Source organism: Helianthus annuus, chromosome 1 (assembly GCF_002127325.2).
Source record: "Helianthus annuus cultivar XRQ/B chromosome 1, HanXRQr2.0-SUNRISE, whole genome shotgun sequence".
NCBI lineage: Eukaryota > Viridiplantae > Streptophyta > Magnoliopsida > Asterales > Asteraceae > Helianthus > Helianthus annuus.
The window spans coordinates 137,579,749-137,604,639 of record NC_035433.2 but is presented as its reverse complement, the minus strand read 5'-3'; the positions used below and the strand labels follow the sequence as shown (position 1 = coordinate 137,604,639).

The 24,891-nt window shown below is 36.7% G+C and overlaps 4 protein-coding genes and 1 pseudogene across 4 annotated transcripts; 1 reads left to right on the top strand and 4 right to left on the bottom strand.

Annotated features, from left to right (window-relative positions):
- Nucleotides 1-3,672: 3,672 nt before the first annotated feature.
- LOC110932419 lies at nucleotides 3,673-4,409 on the bottom strand (annotated as a pseudogene).
- Nucleotides 4,410-5,368: 959 nt separating this feature from the next.
- Nucleotides 5,369-7,097, bottom strand: LOC110880119 (polyubiquitin). Its single transcript, XM_022128692.1, has 2 exons — nucleotides 6,891-7,097; nucleotides 5,369-6,710 (listed from the first exon to the last, which is right to left on the bottom strand). Exons 1-2 carry the CDS (start codon nucleotides 7,000-7,002, stop codon nucleotides 5,533-5,535), a joined length of 1,290 nt encoding a protein of 429 aa, XP_021984384.1. The 5' UTR covers nucleotides 7,003-7,097; the 3' UTR covers nucleotides 5,369-5,532.
- A 9,165-nt stretch (nucleotides 7,098-16,262) lies between these two features.
- LOC110880102 (polyubiquitin-B) lies at nucleotides 16,263-18,119 on the top strand. The gene is made up of 2 exons (XM_022128667.2): nucleotides 16,263-16,506; nucleotides 16,765-18,119. The coding sequence occupies exons 1-2, from the start codon at nucleotides 16,371-16,373 to the stop codon at nucleotides 17,976-17,978; spliced, it is 1,350 nt and encodes a 449-aa protein (XP_021984359.1). The 5' UTR covers nucleotides 16,263-16,370; the 3' UTR covers nucleotides 17,979-18,119.
- A 2,640-nt stretch (nucleotides 18,120-20,759) lies between these two features.
- LOC110932411 (polyubiquitin) lies at nucleotides 20,760-21,542 on the bottom strand. Its single transcript, XM_022175751.1, has one exon. It carries the CDS (start codon nucleotides 21,540-21,542, stop codon nucleotides 20,760-20,762), a length of 783 nt encoding a protein of 260 aa, XP_022031443.1.
- A 676-nt stretch (nucleotides 21,543-22,218) lies between these two features.
- LOC110880138 (polyubiquitin) lies at nucleotides 22,219-23,915 on the bottom strand. The gene is made up of 2 exons (XM_035975218.1): nucleotides 23,732-23,915; nucleotides 22,219-23,557 (listed from the first exon to the last, which is right to left on the bottom strand). Exon 2 carries the CDS (start codon nucleotides 23,553-23,555, stop codon nucleotides 22,380-22,382), a length of 1,176 nt encoding a protein of 391 aa, XP_035831111.1. The 5' UTR covers nucleotides 23,556-23,557; nucleotides 23,732-23,915; the 3' UTR covers nucleotides 22,219-22,379.
- Nucleotides 23,916-24,891: the final 976 nt, after the last annotated feature.

Below are 24,891 nucleotides of genomic sequence, written 5' to 3'. Positions count from 1 at the left end.
CTAAGAGCAAAATATTAAAATTATATGCAACTTTGACCGCTGTATATTAATGCTTTTTAACGAAATGATCAAAATATAACAGTCATGGAAAATAATGATTTGTTGGAACAAATTTTAGGTTCATAAATTAGGCTTATGTATGACTACCTGTTCTGTATTTTAATCACTATAATGATCTAAATATTGCAGTTATGAAATGTTTATGTTTTTGTAAGAACCCTTATTTGTTTCTGCATGCCTATTTTGCACAGTTGTATTATACCTTTGGTCGTTTTAATTTTATGTATCTGAACATAAAATATGATGTAATTTTAGTGGCAATCTTATTTACTAGAGCTGGTAAAACGTGTCATGTTGCGTTTGACAAGGCACGTTTAACACATTATTCAACCCGAACATGATACGTGTACGTTTAACTAAATGTGTTACTGTTAGTACTCCATTCCAACACTAACACATACTTGTTTAATAAGCAGTTTACACAACACTATCAAATATAACTAGTTAAATAACACCAATGATACAACATATTTATCAAATATAACTGGTTCAATAACACCCAGGGGCGTACCCACCCTAAGCCAAGGGTGGGCGGGCGCACCCCATGAAAAAATATTTTTTAGTGTTATATTTCGTCGAAAATCCCGACCGCACCCCTTGGAATTTTTCACCCGCACCCCTTGAAAATTTTCAACCGCCCCACTTAGAAAAGAAATAATTATTAACCATTTATTCACTTAATTATTTAATCCAGTGAAAACCCAATCTGCAATCAATTTTTATTAACACAAGCCCAAACCCATTCTAAAGAAATTTGAACTAAATAAAATAACCCAAACTCATCCACCCATTCCATTTCCAAATCCCACGCCCAAAAAAACTCCCAGCGACTTGACGTCACTGCTCACGACCTGGTGGCTTTTTTTATCGGAAAAACCAAAATTCCGGTTGGACCGACCCATATTACGTCATAATTCCAATATAGAACTAGTATAGTTTATTTATTTATTTATTTTGTTTTATGTGATGATTAGGAGAAAATATAGATGTGTAAGGGTTTAATCTTTTTATATTTTTTTTGATTTTTTTGTTGTTCTAGACTTGTAGTTAAATGATTTTGTTGTTTTATTTATAGCTTTGTTTGTTTAAATGATTAGTTACAAGTAATCAACATTTAATATTAGAGCTTGAATGTTTAAAAATATAATTGAAAGTTACGGGCTATGGTTGAACATGATTGTTTATTTTGTTTAAGTGTTTAGTGTTGTTTTATGAACTTATGGAGCAAATTATATGTGTTAGGAACAATGAGTAAGAATGTAATGAACTTATGGCGTGTTTAGTTCTTTAGATGATATTTTGGATATATTTAAAAAAAAAAAACATGTAGGGCACAATTTTAAATACATTTATAATTTGTAATAACGTTTGACGTGTTTTTTATGATTTATAAATTTTAGTTTGATGTTCTTTTGTCTTACATGACCCGACCCGACCCGCAATGAACCGATATTTTTATACAGCTAGGAGCCTAAAATCTTTGAAAATATTCCGCACCCCCAGGAAAAAATTTCTGGGTCCGCCACTGATAACACCAATGATACAACATATTTAAGACAATAACAGATTAGTTACCCCTTTTTAACTAAAATTTATAAAAAAAAAAGACACAGGTCATGATGGGCAATATAAAAAAGAAAACACTCATTTTGTATTTTCCTTCTCCACCTCATCAGCCTGGTCTTTTTTTTTTCGGAACCATAGTCGACTCATCTTCTTGAACGAGGCTTGGGTTTAAATTTTCCGCGACACCCATCATAAGGGCATGGCCTGCAATATGCATTCCATGTCACTAAGCATACTTTCTCCAATCCATCAAACAACTTCTTTGCTTCACTAAATCATCCAAATCTATAAGTCAGATTCACATCCAGTTTTTCTACTGTTAGTCATTATTGGTGCTTGGGCAGAACATGCACTGAGACTTATTATATCTACAATGATCTTAAAATCTTAATTTCGGTTAAACAAGTTTCAATATCGCACTGATATGATCCTTTTTCCCAAAATAGTAAAGTTTTGATTGGTGTAGCTGCTATAAGTATTTTTATTTACTCATTTGACATTTTTTTCTAGAACACCCTGTTTCAACCCAAACCTTTTTCTAAGCGGTCCATTTTGACCCAAACCCGTTATGAACCGACCAGATCCTTTTGCCAGGCTTATCTTTTATATAGGAGACTATCTGTGACCGGGATATGTCAAGAAATATGTTGTTCTATTGATTACAAGAATTACAAGAACATAAACACCGATTCTAAGTCGATGTAATCAGACAACTCGAACTGGAACAAATCGTCAAAGACGAGATGAATACAAAAGATAACAAGACTAGGAGAATGGTCGATGATCCAAATAAACAAAGAAGAGATAAAATCACTTGAACAAGACGAAAGAACGCATCGATCAAGAGACTACATTGTTTTTTCTCTGCTATGAGCACCCAACAATTTTGATATAAATACACAAAGAATAGAGCCGTTGGCCAACACCATTTGTGAAGATCAACCAAAAAAGGAAGTTACCCTAGGTGACTTTCTGATGAGCAGAAAACATAGGAGGGTGAAGGCTGTGGTGGAGACTGGAAGGAAAGTCGCGTAGGGGACCCGAAAGAGAAGCCCAAACTGCAAAAGGAAAGATAAGTTAAAATAGATAATTATAAGATATAATATCAGTTTAAAGTATAACAAGTTATATTATAAGTAATCCAAACAACTTTCTTTCAATATAAGATATAATATCGGTTTAAAGTATAACAAGTTATATTATAAGTAATCCAAACAACCTTCTTTCAATATAAGATATAATATCAGTTTAAAGTATAACAAGTTCTATTATAAGTAATCCAAACAACTTTCTTTCAGTTATTTTAATTTTGTTCTCTTTATATAAGAATCATTTCAACGAAGATCAGTTCCTGCTGGCGGCACAGAATACCTTCCTCAGACTTTATTTTGATTTATGGTGTCTAAGCCTTCAACATCAAGCGAAATGATCTTACCAGTGGCCAAACGATGGTCAAACGGTGGTGTTTATAGCCTTCTTCACTTGTGGTTTAGTGCAAGTCATGTGTTCTTTTTAAGAAATTATGGTAGCATTGCAAAGTTGCAATTTTACCTTTTTTGGCTTGGATTCGTACATTTTTGGTGTACATACACATAAATGTAGTGTTTTTTTATTCGGATCTATCATGTATACCTCATGTATTTTGTTCCATAAACCATTCATATATATATGCTAGTCTTTGTTTTCCATGATTGCATGTATAACTGTGTTTTTGTATCATGCACACGTGTATTTTACTAGTTAAGATTTCTTTGTATTTGAGTTCTTTTTTGATTCCACATTTCTATACACATGTGATAAGTCTTTTATGATAAATTCATTCAGTAGTTTCAATACTATTGTAGACAACAAGTAACAAAAGAGAACTATTTCAACCTACACAAGGCATATCATCTTTTACTATTGTAGGATATATAGGCTTCTAGTAATCACAATACTTGTAGATAACAAGTAACAAAAGAGAACTACTTCAAAAGACACAAGGCATCATCTTTTACTATAATAGTTAAAGGATCATAAGATATGCTACTATAATTTAACTCCCTCCTAACGTTTGCTTAACACAAAAAGGAGGGTCGATTCATTTTGGATGTTGTAGTCGGAAAGGGTAGGGCTATCCTCCAGTTGCTTTCATAGAACTTGGATTTTACATTGTGGATGGTGTCAGATGGTTTGACTTCCAAAGTAATGGTCTTTCCGGTCATGGTCTTGATCAATATATGCATATATCCTGTTGATACACGCATAAGTGTGAGTGTGGATTCCGTATTGATGTTACAATTAGCAAGGATATCATTATCATGAAGAACCATTTCGTTGAAGATCAACTCCTGCTCATCATGAGGAATATCTAACTTATAATGGATTTTGGCTTTTATGTTGCGGATGGTGTATATGGGTTTGGCTTTCAGAGTAATGATCTCATCTCCGGCAAGGGTCTTGATGAATATCGTAATTAACATCTGCATAGATCCCTTTGATTTATGCATGAGCCTCAGGGTCGATTTCCTGTTAATGTGGAAGTCGAATAGGGTTGCACCATCCCCAAGAACCATATTGTTGAAGATCAAGGCCTGCTCGTCAAAGGGAACACGTTCCTTACGCTCGATCTCCGATTTCACTTGGGCAATGGTGTATGTGGGTTCGACCAACAACGAACAGATGAAATAGCTTTCGGTTTGCAGCAAACCTTGTTTTTCTATTTCTGGCCTCCTCTCAAGAAACTCCATGTTTCCTTTCCATACTCTACCATTGGAGTAAAGTAGTAAACCTCTTTCTTCCATATGGGAACATATGCTTTGATCCCACCAATCACAAACTTACAAGCATCCAATGAACAGATGAAATAGCAACAAAAACACTTGTTTCATCTACAGAAACAGGGCCCAGTCCCAAGGATCTGGCTGATAAACAGGTGAATTTTTGGCAACGAATAGCCATTGCACATAAGCTTCATATCGTAACTCAATTACAGTTTTTCTATCAAAGGGTGTTACCATAGAAAGTGTGATGGCATAATATTCACACTAAATACAGTTGTGAATTAACATACATGAATAGAAAAAGTTCATAATTTCCCTAATTCAAAGCTACTAATTCTCAACTGTCTTTTAATGAATGATCAATTACTAACACATGCACCTGGTAATATTGTCTATCAGCAGGCTTAAAACTTCAATTATATCTTATATATACAATACAAATTTTTAGTAACAGAAAGAAGGCTATTTGGATTACTTATAATAGAATTTGTTATACTATATAAACTTATATATCAAGTAACAAATAAAGAAGTAACTCAAGATGTTTTAAAATATATCGCATTCGGGTTGAATAGTCGTGTTAAATGTTTCTTGTCAAACACGGCTCGTTTGACAAAAAAAAACACGTTTAGTATTGCCATTAAAATTACATGATATTTAATCTTTAGATGCATACAATTAAAACGGTCAAAGGTATCACAGAACGGTGCAAAATAGGTATGCTCGAAGAAGAGTTCTTACTAAAACATAAATATTTCAGAACTGTTATGTTAATACCATTTTAGTCACTGGTTCTTACTAAAACATAAACATAAGGTTGATTTATCAATCTAAATTTTGTTCCAACAGTTACTTTTTTGCATAACAGTTATATTCAGATCAATTAGTTAAAAAAACATTAGTGAATCAACCATTTGATAAAAATTTGTGATAAATATGATATGCAACCGTCTGTTGCATAGAATTTTAACTTCGGGCCGTTATGGTTAAATGTAATTAACATTGTTGAAGTGAAGCTTCGAACTATATCAAATGCTTGTAGACAATAAGTTTACAAAAGAGAGCTACATCAAAAGACACAAGACATCGTCTTTTTACCATACTAACGAATAATAAGATACGCTGCTCTAATCTATTACCTTCATCATCCCCTTAATCTTAAAACAAGATGGATGATTGATTCCTTGTGGACGTCGTAGTCAGCAAGGGTAAGGCGATCCTGATCTAGTAGCTTTCCGGTGTTTCCGATACTTAATACCAGCCTCTGCTGGTCGGGGGGAATACCTTCCCGATTTTGGATCTTGGTTTTCACATTTAGGATGGTGTCAGAGGATTCAACTTCCAGAGTAATGGTCTTTCCGGTGAGGGTCTTGATGAATATAGGCATGAATCCCGGTGATACACGCATAACTGTGAGTGTGGATTCATTGTTGATGTTATAACTAGCAAGAGTGTCATCGTCGCAGAGAATAATCTCGTTGAAGATCAACTCCTGCTCATGACGGCGAATATGCACCTTATCCTGAATTTTGGCTTTTACGCTACGGACAGTGTCTGACGATTTGACTATATGAGTAAAGATCTCTCCAGTGAGCAACTTGATGAATATCTTCAGGGATTCGGAATATCCCTTTGATCTACGCATAAGCGTGAGGGTCGATTTCCTGTTGACGTGGAAGTCGAAAAGGGTCCCACTGTCCTCAAGAACCAATTCATTGAAGATCAGCACCTGCTCCTCGTAATAAATACCTTCCTTCGACTGGATCATCGATTTCACATCATCAATGGAGCATGTCGGGTTGACTAACAAACTGATGGTCTTTCCTGTGTAAATATTCACAAATATTTCCATATAGGACAAGTCCACAGATTTGTGAATGCTTGTAAGGGTGGATCCGTTAATAACATTCAAGTCAGCAAGCGTGTCATTATCGTCGAGGACAATGTCATTAAAGATGAGAACTTTCCCAACGCGATCATCAAGCATCTTGGCCTTCACTTTTTCGATAGCGTTGGCCTTCACTTTGGCGATGGTGTCCGAGGGTGTGACTTCAATAGACAAAGTCGTAGGAGAGGAGCCGGTGGTCTTGACGAATATATTCATAAATCCCTTTGAGTTACGCATGAGTTTGAGGGTGGTGGATTCCTTCTCGATGCCCAAGTTCCCTATGATATCGGTGTCCTGAAGAATCATTTCATCAAAGATCAGTTCCTGCTGGCGGCACGGAATACCTTCCTCGGCCTCGATCTCGTGTTTAATGCGGGCAATGGTGTCTGAGCCTTTGACAGTGAGTGAGATGATCTTACCGGTGGCGGTCATTACTAAGATACAGTCAAACACACACCAAGATTTAAGTAAATAAGCAGGAAACTAAAATGTAGACAAAGCAAAGCAAATCAAGAAACGAGTATGGCTAGACCAGACAAAGCTAATAATGATGCGACGAAAGACAAAATGTAGCAAAATATTAAAACAATGGCGTTGATTAGAGAAACCCTTACCCTTTATCTCGCCTTCGTCGCACTCCTCGGCTTCAAAATAACTGTCACTGGAGTTTTTTCTCTTCCGATTACCAGACCGATCATCTCCGTTCGGTTTCTTCAACGAAGTCATTACTCTTCCTTTGGTTTTCTCGAAAATGTTTCAGAAAGGGGGAGATAGAGAGACGAGAAGAGAAGTTATGAGGGTTTTGCTTTGATACCTGCAAAAGGTTCTTGGTTGTACTTTTTGTTGACTATGGGCTTGTGGAAGGGCTTGGGTTGGGTTGGGTTGGGTTGGGTTGGGGGTATTGCGTGACATGTGGTGAGTGTGAGATCCACAAGTTAAAACTCAAAAACTAGGGATGTGGTGTGACGTGGCCAGCCATATGGATTTATTTGGGTGGCTTAGATCGAACCAGCCACATCACCCCAGCCCCTTACCCCACGCCAGACATAACCCCCACGCCAAAGTGGCAACACTATGCCCAACTCCAACCCGAGGTGAAGCACCCCGCGTTAAAGGGCCAAAAACCCCAAATACCAACGCCCATACCCGGTAGTCTTATAAAAGTTGCACAAGTAATTATATTATATTATATATACTTATATATACAACTAGTTGATGTCCCGCCCGCGTTGCGGGGCGATAGCTGAATAATTCTCAACCAATTAAAAAAACACTATTATAGTTTTGCCAGAAAAAAAAACTAAAACGATAACAAAACCGTAAATTTGAACTTAGGGCAAAACTGCAATTTGTCAGGACTAATGAACGAGCGTGAGCCAGCTCCTTGACCAAAAAAAATGGAGTCAACCAATTAAAACAAAATACTTTTATAGTTTTGCTAAAAAAAAACTAAAACGATAACAATACTGTAACTTTGAACTGATGGCAAAGTTGTATTTTTGGACTGGGGTAAAATCATAATTTGGCAAAAGTTAAAGTGATGGCAATATTGTAAATTTGAAGCAGGGGAAAATTTGTAAGTTTGCACAGGGGCAAATTCGTAATTTTGAACTTGGGGTAAAATTGTAATATAAATTTGAACAAAGGGCAAAATCGTGAATTTAAGTTGGGGGCAAAACCATAATTCGTAATTTTAAACTGAGGCAAAATCGTAATTTTGAGTTGGGTGCAAAAGCATAATTTTATTTTGAACTTGGGCAAAAACGTAATTTTGAAATGAGGGTGAAATCATAATTTTTGAAACGGGGGTAAAATCATATTTTTTAACTAAGGGTAAAATCGTAATTTTATGCTGGTGGCAAAACCATAATTTTATTTTGAATTGGGAGCAAAATTATAATTGTAAACCGATGGCAAAATAGTAATTTTTAGCTGGGGGCAAAAATATAATTTTATTTTGAATTGAGAGCAAAATTGTAATTTTAAACTGTGGATAAAATCGTAATTCTGAATCTCGAGGACAAAATCGTAATTTTTAGCTGGAGGCAGAAACGTAATTTTAAATCGTAATTTTTAGCTCGGGGCAAAAGCATAATTTTATTTTCAATTAAAGGCAAAAACATAATTTTAAACTTAGAGTAAAATCATAATTTTAAACTAGAAATAAAATCCTAAATTGATTAAATCAATTGAGGAGTGTTCCATGATCCAAACATCCAAACTTCCACAACGGAATTTCTCCATAATGTGGATAAACCTATCAAACTTGTACACCTCATCCGGACTTACAAACTTCACATTGTGGATGCTATAGCATGTTTATTATAAAAATATCATGTTTTGAATTATTTATTTAAACTAGTCGTGTGTTGGCATGTTTAAATCATTTACTTTAAGACTTGGCATGGGTTAATAACAACCAAACCAAAACTGAAGATTTTATAAAGTTGTTATTCGGTATTTGTTTTTGTCAATGACGGAAAGATTCTGTTGGATAAAAAAAGAGATTTAAGACCGTCGGGTATGGTGGGGTTTCGGTTGGGCTTGGGTTGAGGCATTTGTTGACACGTGGAATGGAGCCCCCCCCCCACCGCCTAGTTACGTGTCCGCGGGGTATGGCGGGGCGTGGGTTGGGTGCACTGGTGGCAGAATATTAAAAAAAATACAAAAAATTTATAAAAAATCACACAACTTTTATAAAAAAAACCTACAACTTCATTAAAATTTAAAATTACATAATCCTAAAAATTACATAATTTCTAAAAATTACAAAATAACAAACCTAGAGCGTTAAATAAATTTCAAAAAGATCGATCTTGTCGAATGTCTTTCGCTCCTTACCTCGAAACTCTATGTTCGCCACCGCCACCCGGTCCTCGTGGCTTAACTCGCCGCTCGGAACCGCTTTGTAGTAAGCCTTGAAACGGTCAAGCTTGGGCCGTAGCTCGCGCCATTTATGTTGACACGCGTTGAGGTTTTCCGTCCAATATTTTGTTTGGCCCGGTGGCCGCCCCTTCATAGCGTCGACGACGCTAATGACGAGTGTCATTTCTTCTTCATGGGTCCAGGATGCCATAGCGGGGGGAACAGTGGGTTAGCCGGTGGGGTTGGGTTCGTGGGATGGGGGGACCAATGGGTTAGCGGTTTCGAGAACAGTGGGTAGCCGGTGGGGTTGGGTTCGTGGGATAGGGGGGACCAGTGGGTTGGGGTTACAATATATAGGGGGTGGTTGGGTGACCGGGTGGCGGTTTGGTGTCCCCAAACCGTTTGAATTTTAAATTCAAATTTTAAATGTCCGCTATGACGTGGCGGGTGAGCGAATGGGAGGCAGCCAGCTAGCATGGCCATACCGCCCCACGCCTGGCTTGAAAGCCAAGCCCCAAGGGCCACGCCCCAACCCAAGCCCACCCGGGATGGTGGCTTGGGCGTTTTCCCCCAACCCAAGCCCCATACCCATGGCCTAAGAGCCAAATGGTTTACACAAGACCAATCAAAAGTTCTTGTCCGTTGTGATAGACCCGATTTAGAATACAGAGAAAAATATGAAAACAAGGTCAAGAAATATATGATATAAACAACTAACTATATTCACTTATCCCATGGTTGTAGGATGTGCATATCAATTACAACGAGTTTGTTGCAATGATGCAAAAAGAAACCGCCACTGTCGGAAGTAGACAACAAAAGAACAATCTTACAATTGGACTTAGGGAGGGAATGCCAGTTTGTTGATACAAAAGTTTCGACATTTCCCCCCAATGTTTAAAAACTCCAAGTTTTTATTCATGTTCTTCACCAAAAAAATACGATCAAATTGACGTATTTCTCAGCAAATTATCATCTAACATACTAGATCCTAGCAAGACTTTTAGAACTTAAAAGAGTCCAACGAATTCAATGATAAAATTACAACATCAACTACGGAGTACGGAGGTACAAACAATCTCAAGGGGCAGTCTGGAGAAGATATTAAGTCGAAGGAATAAACGAGTAAAATAATAATTAAAGTTATTTAATTATTATTTGAATTATCTATTATTATTAATTGTTTAGATAAGTATTGTTTAGTATTTGAGTTAGAGAAGAAAAAGAATTCGTATTATAGTCTAGGATGTTTAGTCTTGAAATATTTGAGTCTTCGTAATCAAGTTTATTCATTCACGAAAGTTAATAGAAGTAATTCGTGAATCGCGTTCGTATTCATCTCTCTGATTCTTGCATTAATGAGTCATGAATGGATTGCATATATGGGTTGTTTTCCGTTGTGTATTGGCTCCTTCGGCTATTTGGTTTGTTACTCATGTTATGGGGAGTACCATTTAGGAAGGTCGGTGATGACTGGTGATCAGTTTAGCGATGGTTTTTCGGGTGATTTTGGAATTAGAAAAATGAGTGTGCCGCGGAAGAAACGAAACCTGGGGAAGCTAACAAATTCGCCTGACAGTATATGCTCGTATTTTTGTTGAAGGTGACCCATCCGTTTCCGGTTCAGAGGTGTTTCCGATCAAAGGTGTCCAGGTACCGATTGCAGTAAGTTTTCGATCGCAGTGAAGAACCAGTCAAGAACCTCCACTTAATTATGAAGACGTTGATGATGATGAATATTGCAAGAAACGCAATTCGATGCAAACTTGGATGAAAGGAACATGCAAAGTGATGACTTTATAGAACATGATGTGGTTGAAGTTCAAGGGAAGAAAAAAGGGAAATTCACTAGCCGAGCTGTACGTGCGGATTGGACTTCTGATATTGTGGGTTAAATCATACGCTCTTGTTTCGGTCGACCGGATGAACTAGATTGATCAACTAAACTTAAAATGGTCAAACTTGTTGACTAATTACATTCGTTATTTTTTTTATTTAATTTTAGTGTATATTTATTTTTGAATTACATTCGTTATATATGTAACTAAATTAAGAACTTTTACTTCATGCGCTAGTTAGGCCACCATTTTTTACACACATGTAGATGGAAATGTTATAATCACATATGTAAAATAAAAAAAAAAAATTGTCGAGTCGATAGTTACGTCTAATTTAAATTTTGTTAGTTATAGCGGTTAGAATGGTTAGAGGTGGACCCGATTTGTTATGCTTCTAACCGGCAAGAGATTCAAAGAAACAGGGAGGTTTTTTGATATTATTTTATGGGCTTATGTTGGCCCTTTGGTCTTAGAGTTTGGGTTAGGCTTAGAAATCAAAATATTATGAGGAAACACGTACAAGTGACTAATACTATTACGAGGAAACAAACACACGGTTTGACCCAAAACAACCAATGGGTAACCAAAACCCTAGGACTAGGAAAACTAAAAACCAATCCTAACCATAATTCCTAAATTTACATCTCGCGTGACTAAGGGGCGGTTTATTTAGCTGTTAATGGGGTTCTTAATGGTTGGTTCAACACTTAATGGTTCAGACTTTTGTTTCGTGAGCAGATGTCTGAATGGTTCAGACATTTGCCTCTAAATGGTTAAGCATTATACTAAGTCTGAATGGTTAAGACCTATAATCTGAATTGGTCAAACATTTGCCTTTAAACGGTTAAGTATTATACTAGCTCCTAATGGTTCAAACCTTTTACTGGTTTAGATTACTAGTTCAGCACTTAATCATTTGAAAGTTATCAAACAACCTCTAATACTATTATGAGTACATATACAAGTGAGAGTATGGAGACTTCAAAAATAAGCATGTGCCCAAAGCCAATCCAAAGTAAATAGCAAACTCCATTGGACCAGTAATAAGAAGTGAAATCAAACTAATAAATGTAGGCCGATTCAATCTCTTAAAAAGCATGCAACCCGCCAACCATATGGAAAAGGACGCCCACGCGACACATGACATGAAGGATCCCGATCCGATTCACCAAAAAACATGACCCAAAATAAGTGACAAGTCCAACTTATCAGTATAAGTGTGACACATAATGCAAACATTTACTTATTTATTAGGTATAGATATGAATGGACGTGTAATCCCGAGTCATAAAAATGACTTTTGGTAGTATGAAAAATATGGGGACTTGAGGCATGCATTAGAAAACATGGAGTCCTAATAGAAAGCATGATCCCACATGATAGAAATTCTTTAACTAGATGCTAAACCGGTGTAGTCCTCTGTCCCAACATTTATAAATCTTAGGGTTTGGTCCGAACAATATAAACTAAACAAGTTAAGCATGGTAACATGACCACTACACATTTAAAAAATTAACTAGTTAAATAATTATACGCCCGTTTGCGATGTGCATATATAATGTATATATGTGTGTGCCATCGATGGGCAAAAGTGAAATTACACTAATTTTAACATTATTTTACTAATTTTGTGAAAATAACGTTAATAAGCGGCAACTGTTAATCATACATCATGTGGTAGCGTTGATAGTCGAAAGACATGCGCTAATCCGTCTTTGTCTTAATTGCTGAGTGTTATGTGTCTTATGTTCAAGGCTTGATGCAAAACTACTATCGAGCCGGGGGTCTCACTGGAAGCAGCCTCTGTATTTCTACAGGGTAGAGGTAAACCCGTCTACATTTTACCCTCCTTAGACCATACTTTATCTTTGCTATTGGTGAGATTTACTAAGTATGAAGATGATGAACTAGTTAAATAACAAGAAAAAAATGAACTCATTAGTTTTGAACTAGCTAAATAAGAAAAAAAATGAAATAATTAGTTTTATACAATATCTGGAGGATCTATTAAGGGCTCTGGGTGCCTGTGATATCTTTCTAATTTTTTTTAGGAAGTGCAAAATGTACCGTAAAAATAAATATGATTTCAAATGATGTTAGAGCATTCACATTTTGTCATTTATATTTCTGTGATTGTGAATGAGTACTCTATTCTATATAGAGTGAGTGTAAGTGGTTGTTAGAGGATGAGAAAGAAAATCTTACTATTCATTAATAAATTTGAAGACAACACTATCTATCCTCTATATTTTTTTTTAATATTTTTGAAAATGTTTGTGAACAAGGGATAGAGAAAATGTAATGATAAAAGTAAAAAAAATATTATTTAATTGAAAATAAGAGAAAAAAATTAGTGATTTTTAATATAATTATAAAGATGGAGATGAGGGTCAATTGTAAATGCTTTTGCATTCACAATCAAATCGCTTACTCTCTCTTTATAATTACACTAAAAAACAATATATTTTTTCTCTCATTTTCAAATAAATAATATTTTTTATACTTTTACCATTACCTTTTCTCTCTCCTTCACACACACAACCATTTTCAAAAGGGTGCTACTTTCTACACCCCCCCTATTTACTTTTTTCACCCCTCTTCTCTCACATACTTACAGGTGGGGCCTGCGTGGGACCGACAGTTTTCCTCTCACAAAGGGGGGTGTAATCAGGAAGAGGGGGGGTGTGTATAGAATGAGCCTTTCAAAAATTTTACCATTACCTTTTCTCTTTCCTCTACTCACAACCTTTTTTAAAAATTATTAAAAACTTATAGAGATGAACATTATCTTCTCCAAATTTACTGATAAACTTTAACTTTATTTTTAATTGAGTAAATTACGTTTTTGGCCCATGTGGTTATATCACTTTTACTATAGAGTAAATTACGTTTTTGGCCCCCTGTGGTTATATCAGTTTTACTATATTGGCCCAAAATAAGAATTTTTAACAGATCTGCCCCTATGGTCCCTATATCTAACCATTTTGGCCTCTGAGTCTAACTAAACCCATTAACCTAGTTAATTATTTGTCACATGTAACTCACATGATGGGCATATTTGTAAATTCACCTCCCACACATATTAAATTATCTTTAATATATATTAAAAATATCTTTAATTATTGTTTTTGATTTGTTCAAGAGGAGCCAACAGGGGATTATTGTTTAGGAGATACACATGTAACTCATCTTCTTCTCTCTCACAAAATAAACCCACTCATCTTCTTCTCTCTACTCTATCTTCTTCCACCACCGCCACCAACCACCATCATATCCCCCACCAACCGCCACCGCCACAACCCTTCACACGCCACCACACACAGCTCCCCACAACCCCACGCGCAATAGCCACAACCCCCATATCTAAATATGAAGTTAATGCAGATCTGTTAACGAATCTGAATGTGCAATGATTAGAATCGGATTTGGGGGTGTATGGTGGTGGTTTAACGAATCTGAATAACCCAGATCTGTTAATGTTTGATTCGAATCGGATTTGGTGGTTTCATTCGAACACAAACACTGATCTGGTTTTGAAGTGTTCTTGAAGATGATGATTGTTCTTGAAGATTAGGGTTTGAAGATGATGATGTGCAGATGATGGGTTCTTGTTCTTGAATTTAGGTTTTTTTTTTATTTGTTCATGTTCATGAAGATCTGAAACTGATCTGTTGATTTAATTATTGTTTTTTTGATTTGTTCAAGTTCATGAAAATCTGAAACTGATCAGAAACTTTTGGTTTTTTTTTCTGAATTGTATTTTGAGTTGAAGATATTGTTTTAGATTGATGTGAAATTATGAATGTCAGTTGTGGATTTGTGTTTGAAGATGAAAGTGGGTTTGAAGATCTGGGTTCTTCGATTGTTTAATTTCTTCGATTGTTGAGTTGAAGATATTGTTTGAAGTTCTGGGTTTGTTCAAGAAAGAGATGCAGATGATGATGATTTGTCCAAGATTTAGGTTTTATTTATAAAGTCATAAAAGGGGAGAGGAAATTACAATTTTACCCATCATGTGCAACCCATGTGACCAAGAAATTAACCAGAGTTGGGGTTTGGTTAGACTCAGGGGCCAAAATGGTTAGATATAGGGACCATGGGGGCAGATCTATTAAAAATTCTTATTTTGGGCCAATATAGTAAAACTGATATAACCACAGGGGCCAAAAACGTAATTTACTCTTTACTATATTAACCCAAAATAAGAATTTTTAACATATCTGCCCCCATTGTCTCTATAACTAACCATTTTGGCCCCATAAGTCTAACCATTATGGCCCCCACGGTCTCTATAACTAACCATTTTGGCCCCCATGATCTCTAGACTTAGGGGCCAAAATGGTTAGTTATAGAGACCATGGAGACAGATATGTTAAAAATTCTTATTTTGAGCTAATATAGTAAAAATGATATAACCACAGGGGCCAAAAACGTAATTTACTCTTTTTAATTTTTTTTCCTTTCCTCCACCTAGGGCTGTAAATGAACCGAACGAACACGAACGAGGCCTTGTTCGTGTTCGTTCGTTAAGGAAATAAACATGTTTACGAACGGTTCATGAACACTTACCGAACGAGATTTTATGTTCGTGTTCGTTCATTAAGGAAATGAGCGTGTTCAAGAACGGTTCACGAACACAAGCGAACACAAATAAATTTGGCGAACGCGATGAAGGATAAAGGTGGATGGCCCAGAGAGTAGCACTAGAACTTGAATCCTTTATTGTGGAACGGAGGTAGATCATATTCGTCGATGTAAATAATGAAAAAAGTAAGAGAAATGGTGCATAAACAAGGTGAAAAAGAGTTTCCTAGTTTAATTGTTAGGGTAATGATATAAATAAAAGTTTAATAGTATAAAAAGTATAGATAAAATATATGAAAGTATAAAAATCTTTAATTAAAACACGAACATACGAACATAAACGAACGCAAATGAACGAATGTTCACAAACACCTTACCGAACGTTCACAAACACAATTGAACGAACGAGACCTTTGTTCATGTTCGTTCATTTAACTAATCGAACGGAATTTCTTGTTCATGTTCGTTCGTTTATTAAACGAACGAACATAAACGAACTTCCCGCCGAACGGTTCACGAACTGTTCGCTGAACGTTCGGTTCGTTTACAGCCCTACATCCACCCCTAACAATTTACAAACACACTCATTGATAAGTAGCCTACACTCACATACATGATAAAGGATCTATTTAAAATCTTTAATAAAAATAAATATTAGATGAAACCTCTCGCAAACAAATTCACTCCAGTACTTGAAACTTGAGCAAGGAATCAATTCAAAACCCTCACCCTCCTCTCTCTCTCTCTCTCTCTCTCTATCAAAAAAATCAACCAGAAAACCAAAGGAAAAAAAGGGGCAGATAGATAATGGCTGACTGTTCTTCGTTGAGGAAACCAAACGTAGACGGAGATGATAGGCCTGGTAACCGGAAGAGAAAAAACCCCAGCGACGACGTCAACGATTATTCTGAAGCCGACGAGAGTGACGATTGCGAGATAAAGGGTAAGCATTCTTCCTCATCGTTTAAAAATTTGCTTTATTTTATGTTTTAGGGCTAACCTGTAGTTGATTTGTTATTCATCACCATTGTTTTAATATTTGTTATTACTTCGATCTTTGTTGATGGTTTGATTTAGTGGCTGTTTACTTGAATGCTATTAGCTCTCTGTCTAGGTCTAGCTTTTCGACTTTTTTGCTGGTTAATTTAGTGCTTGGTTTTGAATCTACTTTAACATTTGTGTGTGTTTTATTGTATCTTAGTGATGACCGCCAACGGTAGAATAATCTCTGTTGAAGTCAAAGAATTAGACACCATTCGCACCATTAAACTCCAGATTGAGGATAGAGAAGGTATTTCGTGTTGCCAGCAGGAACTGATCTTCAATGAAATGCTTCTTCATGACACCGATACCCTTGAGGACTTGTGCATCGACAAGGGATCTACCCTCAAACTTATGCGCAACTCAAGGATGAATATATTTGTGCAGACACCTAGCCCCTACCATTTGATTTATTCGCTCCAAGTCAAACCCTCAGACACCATCGGCAATGTGAAAGCCAAGCTGCGTAGTCATTATGGTTGTATTTGGGATGTGCTGGTCTTCAATGAAATCGTCCTCGACGACGATAATGACACGCTTGCTGACTTCAACATTATCAACGGATCCACCCTCACATGCATTGCTAAATCTGTGAAATCGATGACAATATTTGTGGATTCCTACACCGGAAAGACCTTCTCTTTGTCCGTCCACTGCACAGACACCATCACCAAAGTGAAATCGGGGATCGAGCATAGGGAAGGTATTCCTATTGACGAGCAGGTGTTAATCTTCAACAAAATGGTTCTTGAGGACAGTGGGACTGTTTTAGACTTCCAGATCAACAGGAAATCAACCCTCACGCTTTTGCATAGATCAAGGGGATTCATGAAGATATTCATCAACACCCTCACTGGAGAGGGAATAATGAAGATATTCATCAAGACCCTCACCGGAGATCAGACCATTACTCTGGAAGTCAAACCCTCATACACCATCCACAACATAAAAGCCAAGATCCAGGATGAGGTGCATATTCCACTTAACGCTCAGGAGTTGATCTTCAACAAGATGGTTCTCCACGACACTGATACCCTTGCTAGCTATAACATCAACAATAAATCAACACTTACGGTTATGCGTATATCACGGGGATTCATGCACATATTTATCAAGACCTTCAGTGGAAAGACCATTGCTTTGGAAGTCAAACCCTTCTACACCATCCAGAATGTGAAATCAGCGATCTATAATATGGAAGGTATTCCCAACTGCCAGCAGAGACTGATATTTAACGGAAAGCGACTGGGGGATAGCCAATACGAAAAGCAATTGGGGGATAGCCGTACCCTTGCCGACTATAACGTCCACCATGAATCAACCATCCATCTTGTTTTAATATTAAGGGGAGGGATGATGAAGGTAATAGATTAGACATTAGAGCAAGCCTATCTTATGATCCATATAGCATGAAAGACTATATCAAATGGTTGGTTTAGTAATGCTTTTTAACGAAATGATCAAAATATAACAGTCATGGAAAATAATGAATTGTTGGAACAAATTTTAGGTTCATAAATTAGGCTTATGTATGACTACCTGTTCTGTATTTTAATCACTACAATGATCTAAATATTACAGTTATGAAATGTTTTATGTTTTGGTAAGAACCCTTATTTGTGCATGCCTATTTTGCACAGTTGTATTATACCTTTGGTCATTTTAATTTTATGTATCTAAACATAAATATGATGTGATTTTAGTGGCAATGAGCTGGTAAAACATGTTGTGTTGCGTTTGACAAGGCACGTTTAACACATTATTCAACCCGAACATGATACGTGTACGTTTAACTAAATGTGTTACTGTTAATACTCCATTCCAACACTAACACATACTTGTTTAATAAGCAGTTTACACAACACTATCAAATATAACTAGTTCCATAACACCAATGATACAACATATTTATCAAATATAACTGGTTCAATAACCCCAATGATACAACATATTTAAGATAATAACAGATTAGTTACCCCTTTTTAACTAAAATTTATAAATAAAAAAAAAGAAAGACACAGGTCATGATGGGCAATATAACAAAGATAACACTCATTTGGTATTTTCCTTCCCCACCCTCATCAGCCTGGTCCTTTTTTTTTCCAAACCATAGTCGACTCATCTTCTTGAACGAGGCTTGGGTTTAAATTTTCCGCGACACCCATCATAAGGGCATGGCCTGCAATATGCATTCCATGTCACTAAGCATACTTTCTCCAATCCATCAAACAACTTCTTTGCTTCACTAAATCATCCAAATCTTTAGTGATCTTTTTAAAATTATTCAACTTGTTATATCTTCAATGATCTTAAAATCTTGATTTCGGTTAAACAAGTTTCAATATCGCACTGATATGATCCTTTTTCCCAAAATAGTAAAGTTTTGATTGGTGTAGCTGCTATAAGTATTTTATTTACTCATTTGACAATTTTTTCTAGAACACCCTGTTTCAACCCGAACCTTTTTCTAAGCGGTCCATTTTGACCCAAACCCGTTATGAACCGACCAGATCCTTTTGCCAGGCTTATCTTTTATATAGGAGACTATCTGTGACCGGGATATGTCAAGAAATATGTTGTTCTATTGATTACAAGAATTACAAGAACATAAACACCGATTCTAAGTCGATGTAATCAAACAACTCGAACTGGAACAAGTCGTCAAAGACGAGACGAATACAAAAGATAACAAGACTAGGAGAATGGTCGATGATCCAAATAAACAAAGAAGAGATAAAATCACTTGAACAAGACGAAAGAACGCATCGATCAAGAGACTACATTGTTTTTTCTCTGCTATGAGTACCAACAATTTTGATATAAATACACAAAGAATAGAGCCGTTGGCCAACACCATTTGTGAAGATCAACCAGAAAAGGGAAGTTACCCTAGGTGACTTTCTGATGAGCAGAAAACATAGGAGAGTGAAGGCTGTGGTGGAGAACAGAAGGAAAGTCGCGTAGGGGACCCGAAAGAGAAGCCCAAACTGCAAAAGGAAAGATAAGTTAAAATAGATAATTATAAGATATAATATCAGTTTAAAGTATAACAAGTTCTATTATAAGTAATCCAAACAACCTTCTTTCAATATAAGATATAATATCAGTTTAAAGTATAACAAGTTCTATTATAAGTAATCCAAACAACTTTCTTTCAGTTATTTTAATTTTATATGTTTATATAAGAATCATTTCAACGAAGATCAGTTCCTGCTGGCGGCACAGAATACCTTCCTCAGACTTTATTTTGGTCGCCAATGGTGTCTAAGCCTTCAACATTAAGCGAAATGATCTTACCAGTGGCTAAACGATGGTCAAACGGTGGTGTTTATAGCCTTCTTCACTTGTGGTTTAGTGCAAGTCATGTGTTCTTTTTAATAAATTATGGTAATATTGCAGAGTTGCAATTTTACCTTTTTTGGCTTGGATTTGTACATTTTTGGTGCATATGCACATAAATGTAGTGTTTTTTTTTATTCGGATCTATCATGTATATCTCATGTATTTTGTTCCATAGGATCTATCATGTATACCTCATGTATTTTGTTCCATAAAACATGTTTTCCATGACCACATGTATAACTGTGTTTTTGTATCATGCACATGTGTATTTTACTAGTTTAGATTTCTTTGTAAATTTGAGTTGTTCTTTTTTTATTCCACATTTCTATGCACATGTGATAAGTCTTTTATGATAAATTCATTCAATAGTTTCAATACTATGTAGACAACAAGTAACAAAAGAGAACTACTTCAACCTACACAAGGCATATCATCTTTTACTATTGTAGGATAGGCTTCTAGTAATCACAATACTTGTAGACAAAAAGTAACCATGGGCCGATGGGCGTAGCTTTGAAGGGGCCCGGGGGGGGGGGGGGGGGGGGGGCGCCCGACCCCCCGAACTTTTCGCTCATTAGTGTTATGTATGTACGTTTCGTATAGAATTTTTTAGATATATATGTTTTCGACCCCCCGGTTTTATAATTTTTAAGGTATAATTTTAGATCCGGTGACTTCCGACCCCCCGGTCAGAAATCTCAAGCTTCGCCACTGAAAGTAACAAAAGAGAACTACTTCAAAAGACACAAGGCATCATCTATTACTATAATAGTTAAAGGATCATAAGATATGCTACTATAATTTAACTCCCTCCTAACGTTTGCTTAACACAAAAAGGAGGGTCGATTCATTTTGGATGTTGTAGTCGGAAAGGGTAGGGCTATCCTCCAGTTGCTTTCCAGCAAAGATCACACTCTGCACGCATGAAAGCCACCCTTCTCTATCATAGAACTTGGATTTTACATTGTGGATGGTGTCAGATGGTTTGACTTCCAAAGTAATGGTCTTTCCGGTCATGGTCTTGATGAATATATGCATATATCCTGTTGATACACGCATAAGTGCGAGTGTGGATTCCGTGTTGATGTTACAATTAGCAAGGATATCATTATCATGAAGAACCATTTCGTTGAAGATCAACTCCCGGTCGTCATGAGGAATATCTAACTTATAATGGATTTTGGCTTTTATGTTGCGGATGGTGTATGTGGGTTTGGCTTTCAGAGTAATGATCTCATCTCCGGCAAGGGTCTTGATGAATATCGTAATTAACATCTGCATAGATCCCTTTGATTTATGCATGAGCCTCATGGTCGATTTCCTGTTAATGTGGAAGTCGAATAGGGTTGCGCTATCCCCAAGAACCATATTGTTGAAGATCAAGGCCTGCTCGTCAAAGGGAACATGTTCCTTACGCTCGATCTCCGATTTCACTTGGGCAATGGTGTATGTGGGTTCGACCAACAACGAACAGATGAAATAGCTTTCGGTTTGCAGCAAACCTTGTTTTTCTATTTCTGGCCTCCCCTCAAGAAACTCCATGTTTCCTTTCCATACTGTACCATTGGAGTAAAGTAGTAAACCTCTTTCTTCCATATGGGAACATATGCTTTGATCCCACCAATCACAAACTTACAAGCATCCAATGAACAGATGAAATAGCAACAAAAACACTTGTTTCATCTACAGAAACAGGGCCCAGTCCCAAGGATCTGGCTGATAAACACATTGTAATAACAGAAAGAAGGCTATTTGGATTACTTATAATAGAATTTGTTATACTATGAACTTATATATCAAGTAACAAATAAAGAAGTAACTCAGGATGTTTGTAAATTATATCGCATTCGGGTTGAATAGTCGTGTTAAATGTTTCTTGTCAAACACGTCTCGTTTGACAAAAAAAAAAAACATGTTTAGTATTGCCATTAAAATTACATGATATTTAATCTTTAGATGCATACAATTAAAACGGTCAAAGGTATCACACAACGGTGCAAAATAGGTATGCTCGAAGAAGAGTTCTTACTAAAACATAAATATTTCAGAACTGTTATGTTAATACCATTTTAGTCACTGGTTCTTACTAAAACATAAACATAAGGTTGATTTATCAATCTAAATTTTGTTCCAACAGTTACTTTTTTTCATAACTGTTATATTCAGATCAATTAGTTAAAAAAGCATTAGTGAATCAACCATTTGATAAAAATTTGTGATAAATATGATAAGCAACCGTCTGTTGCATAGAATTTTAACTTTGGGCCGTTAGTGGTTAAATGTAATTAACATTGTTGAAGTGAAGCTTCGAACTATTTCAAATGCTTGTAGATAATAAGTTTACAAAAGAGAGCTACATCAAAAGACACAAGACATCGTCTTTTTAGCATACTAACGGATAATAAGATACGCTGCTCTAATCTATTACCTTCATCATCCCCTTAATCTTAAAACAAGATGGATGATTGATTCCTTGTGGACGTCGTAGTCAGCAAGGGTAAGGCTATCCTGATCTAGTAGCTTTCCGGTGTTTCCGATACTTAATACCAGCCTCTGCTGGTCGGGGGGAATACCTTCCCGATTTTGGATCTTGGTTTTCACATTTAGGATGGTGTCAGAGGATTCAACTTCCAGAGTAATGGTCTTTCCGGTGAGGGTCTTGATGAATATAGGCATGAATCCCGGTGATACACGCATAACTGTGACTGTGGATTCATTGTTGATGTTATAACTAGCAAGAGTATGATCGTCGCAGAGAATAATCTCGTTGAAGATCAACTCCTGCTTGTGATGGCGAATATGCACCTTATCCTGAATTTTGGCTTTTACGCTACGGACAGTGTCTGACGATTTGACTATATGAGTAAAGATCTCTCCAGTGAGCATCTTGATGAATATCTTCAGGGATTCGGAATATCCCTTTGATCTACGCATAAGCGTGAGGGTCGATTTCCTGTTGACGTGGAAGTCGAAAAGGGTCCCACTGTCCTCAAGAACCAATTCATTGAAGATCAACACCTGCTCCTTGTAATAAATACCTTCCTTCGACTGGATCATCGATTTCACATCATCAATGGTGCATGTCGGGTTGACTAACAAACTGATGGTCTTTCCTGTGTAAATATTCACAAATATTTCCATATAGGACAAGTCCACAGATTTGTGAATGCTTGTAAGGGTGGATCCGTTAATAACGTTCAAGTCAGCAAGCGTGTCATTATCGTCGAGGACAATGTCATTAAAGATGAGAACGTTCCCAACGCTATCATCAAGCATCTTGGCCTTCACTTTTTCGATAGCGTTGGCCTTCACCTTGGCGATAGTGTCCGAGGGTGTGACTTCAATAGACAAAGTCGTAGGAGAGGAGCCGGTGGTCTTGACGAATATATTCATAAATCCCTTTGAGTTACGCATGAGTTTGAGGGTGGTGGATTCCTTCTCGATGCCCAAGTTCCCTATGATATCGGTGTCCTGAAGAATCATTTCATCAAAGATCAGTTCCTGCTGGCGGCACGGAATACCTTCCTCCGCCTCGATCTGGTGTTTAATGCGGGCAATGGTGTCTGAGCCTTTGACATTAAGTGAGATGATCTTACCGGTGGCGGTCATTACTAAGATACAGTCAAACACACACCAGGATTTAAGTAAATAAGCAGGAAACTAAAATGTAGACAAAGCAAAGCAAATCAAGAAACGAGTATGGCTAGACCAGACAAAGCTAGTAATGATACGACGAAAGACAAAATGTAGCAAAATATTAAAACAATGGCGTTGATTAGAGAAACCCTTATCTCGCCTTCGTCGCACTCCTCGGCTTCAAAATAACCGTCACTGGGGTTGTTTCTCTTCCGATTACCAGACCGATCATCTCCGTTCGGTTTCTTCAACGAAGTCATTACTCTTCCTCTGGTTTTTCTCGAAAATGTTTCAGAAAGGGGGAGATACAGAGACGAGAAGAGAAGTTTTGAGGGTTTTGCTTTGACACCTGCAAAAGGTTCTTGGTTGTACTTTTTTGTTGACTATGGGCTGTGGAATGGAAGGGCTTGGGTTGGATTGGGTTGGGTTGGGGGTATTGCATGACATATAGTGAGAGTGAGATCCACAAGGTAAAACTAAAAAACTAGGGATGTGGTGTGGCGTGGCCAGCGATGTGGATTTATTTGGTTGGCTTAGATCGAACCAGCCATATCACCCCAGCCCCTTACCCCACGCCAGACATAATTCCCACGCCAAAGTGGCAACGCTATGCCCAACACCAACCCGAGGTGAAGCACCCCACGTTAAAGGGCCAAAAACCCCAAAAACCAACGCCCATACCCGGTAGTCTTATAAAAGTTGCACAAGTAATTATATTATATTATATATACTTATATATACAATTAGTTGATGCCCCGCCCGCGTTGCGGGGCGATAGCTGAATAATTCTCAACCAATTAAAAAAACACTATTATAGTTTTGCTAGAAAAAAAAAAATAAAACGACAACAAAACCGTAAATTTGAACTTAGGGCAAAACTGCAATTTGTCAGGATTAATGAGCGAGCGTGAGCCAGCTCCTTGACCAAAAAAAATGGAGTCAACCAATTAAAACAAAATACTTTTATAGTTTTGCTAAAAAAACTAAAACGATAACAATACTGTAACTTTGAACTGATGGCAAAGTTGTATTTTTGGACTAGGGGTGTGCAGAATTCGTTTCGAATTCGAAAAATTCGAAATTCGTTTAAGTTCGATTCGATTATTAAGAATTCGTTTCGATTATAAGAATTCGAATTCGAATTCGAATTCGATTCGACTCAAGTAAATCGAATACGAATCGAATACGAATTTATAATTTCAAATTCGATTCGATTCGAAATTCGAATAAAAATTATACACTTTTATTTATTATTTTTATATATAATATATATAACTTTTATTAGGCTATACTATAAATTATTTTCAAT

What these genes read in the sequence shown, in the direction of transcription:
- LOC110880119 (XM_022128692.1), bottom strand. Translation starts at nt 7,002, where the DNA reads ATGACTTCGTTGAAGAAACCGAACGGAGATGATCGGTCTGGTAATCGG. An exon ending in CGACGAAGGCGAGATAAAGG is followed by an intron (nt 6,711 to 6,890) that starts GTAAGGGTTTCT and finishes ACTGTATCTTAG; the next exon opens with TAATGACCGCCACCGGTAAG.
- LOC110880138 (XM_035975218.1), bottom strand. Translation starts at nt 23,555, where the DNA reads ATGACCGCCACCGGTAAGATCATCTCACTTAATGTCAAAGGCTCAGAC.
- LOC110932411 (XM_022175751.1), bottom strand. Translation starts at nt 21,542, where the DNA reads ATGGAAGAAAGAGGTTTACTACTTTACTCCAATGGTACAGTATGGAAA.
- LOC110880102 (XM_022128667.2), top strand. Translation starts at nt 16,371, where the DNA reads ATGGCTGACTGTTCTTCGTTGAGGAAACCAAACGTAGACGGAGATGAT. An exon ending in TGACGATTGCGAGATAAAGG is followed by an intron (nt 16,507 to 16,764) that starts GTAAGCATTCTT and finishes ATTGTATCTTAG; the next exon opens with TGATGACCGCCAACGGTAGA.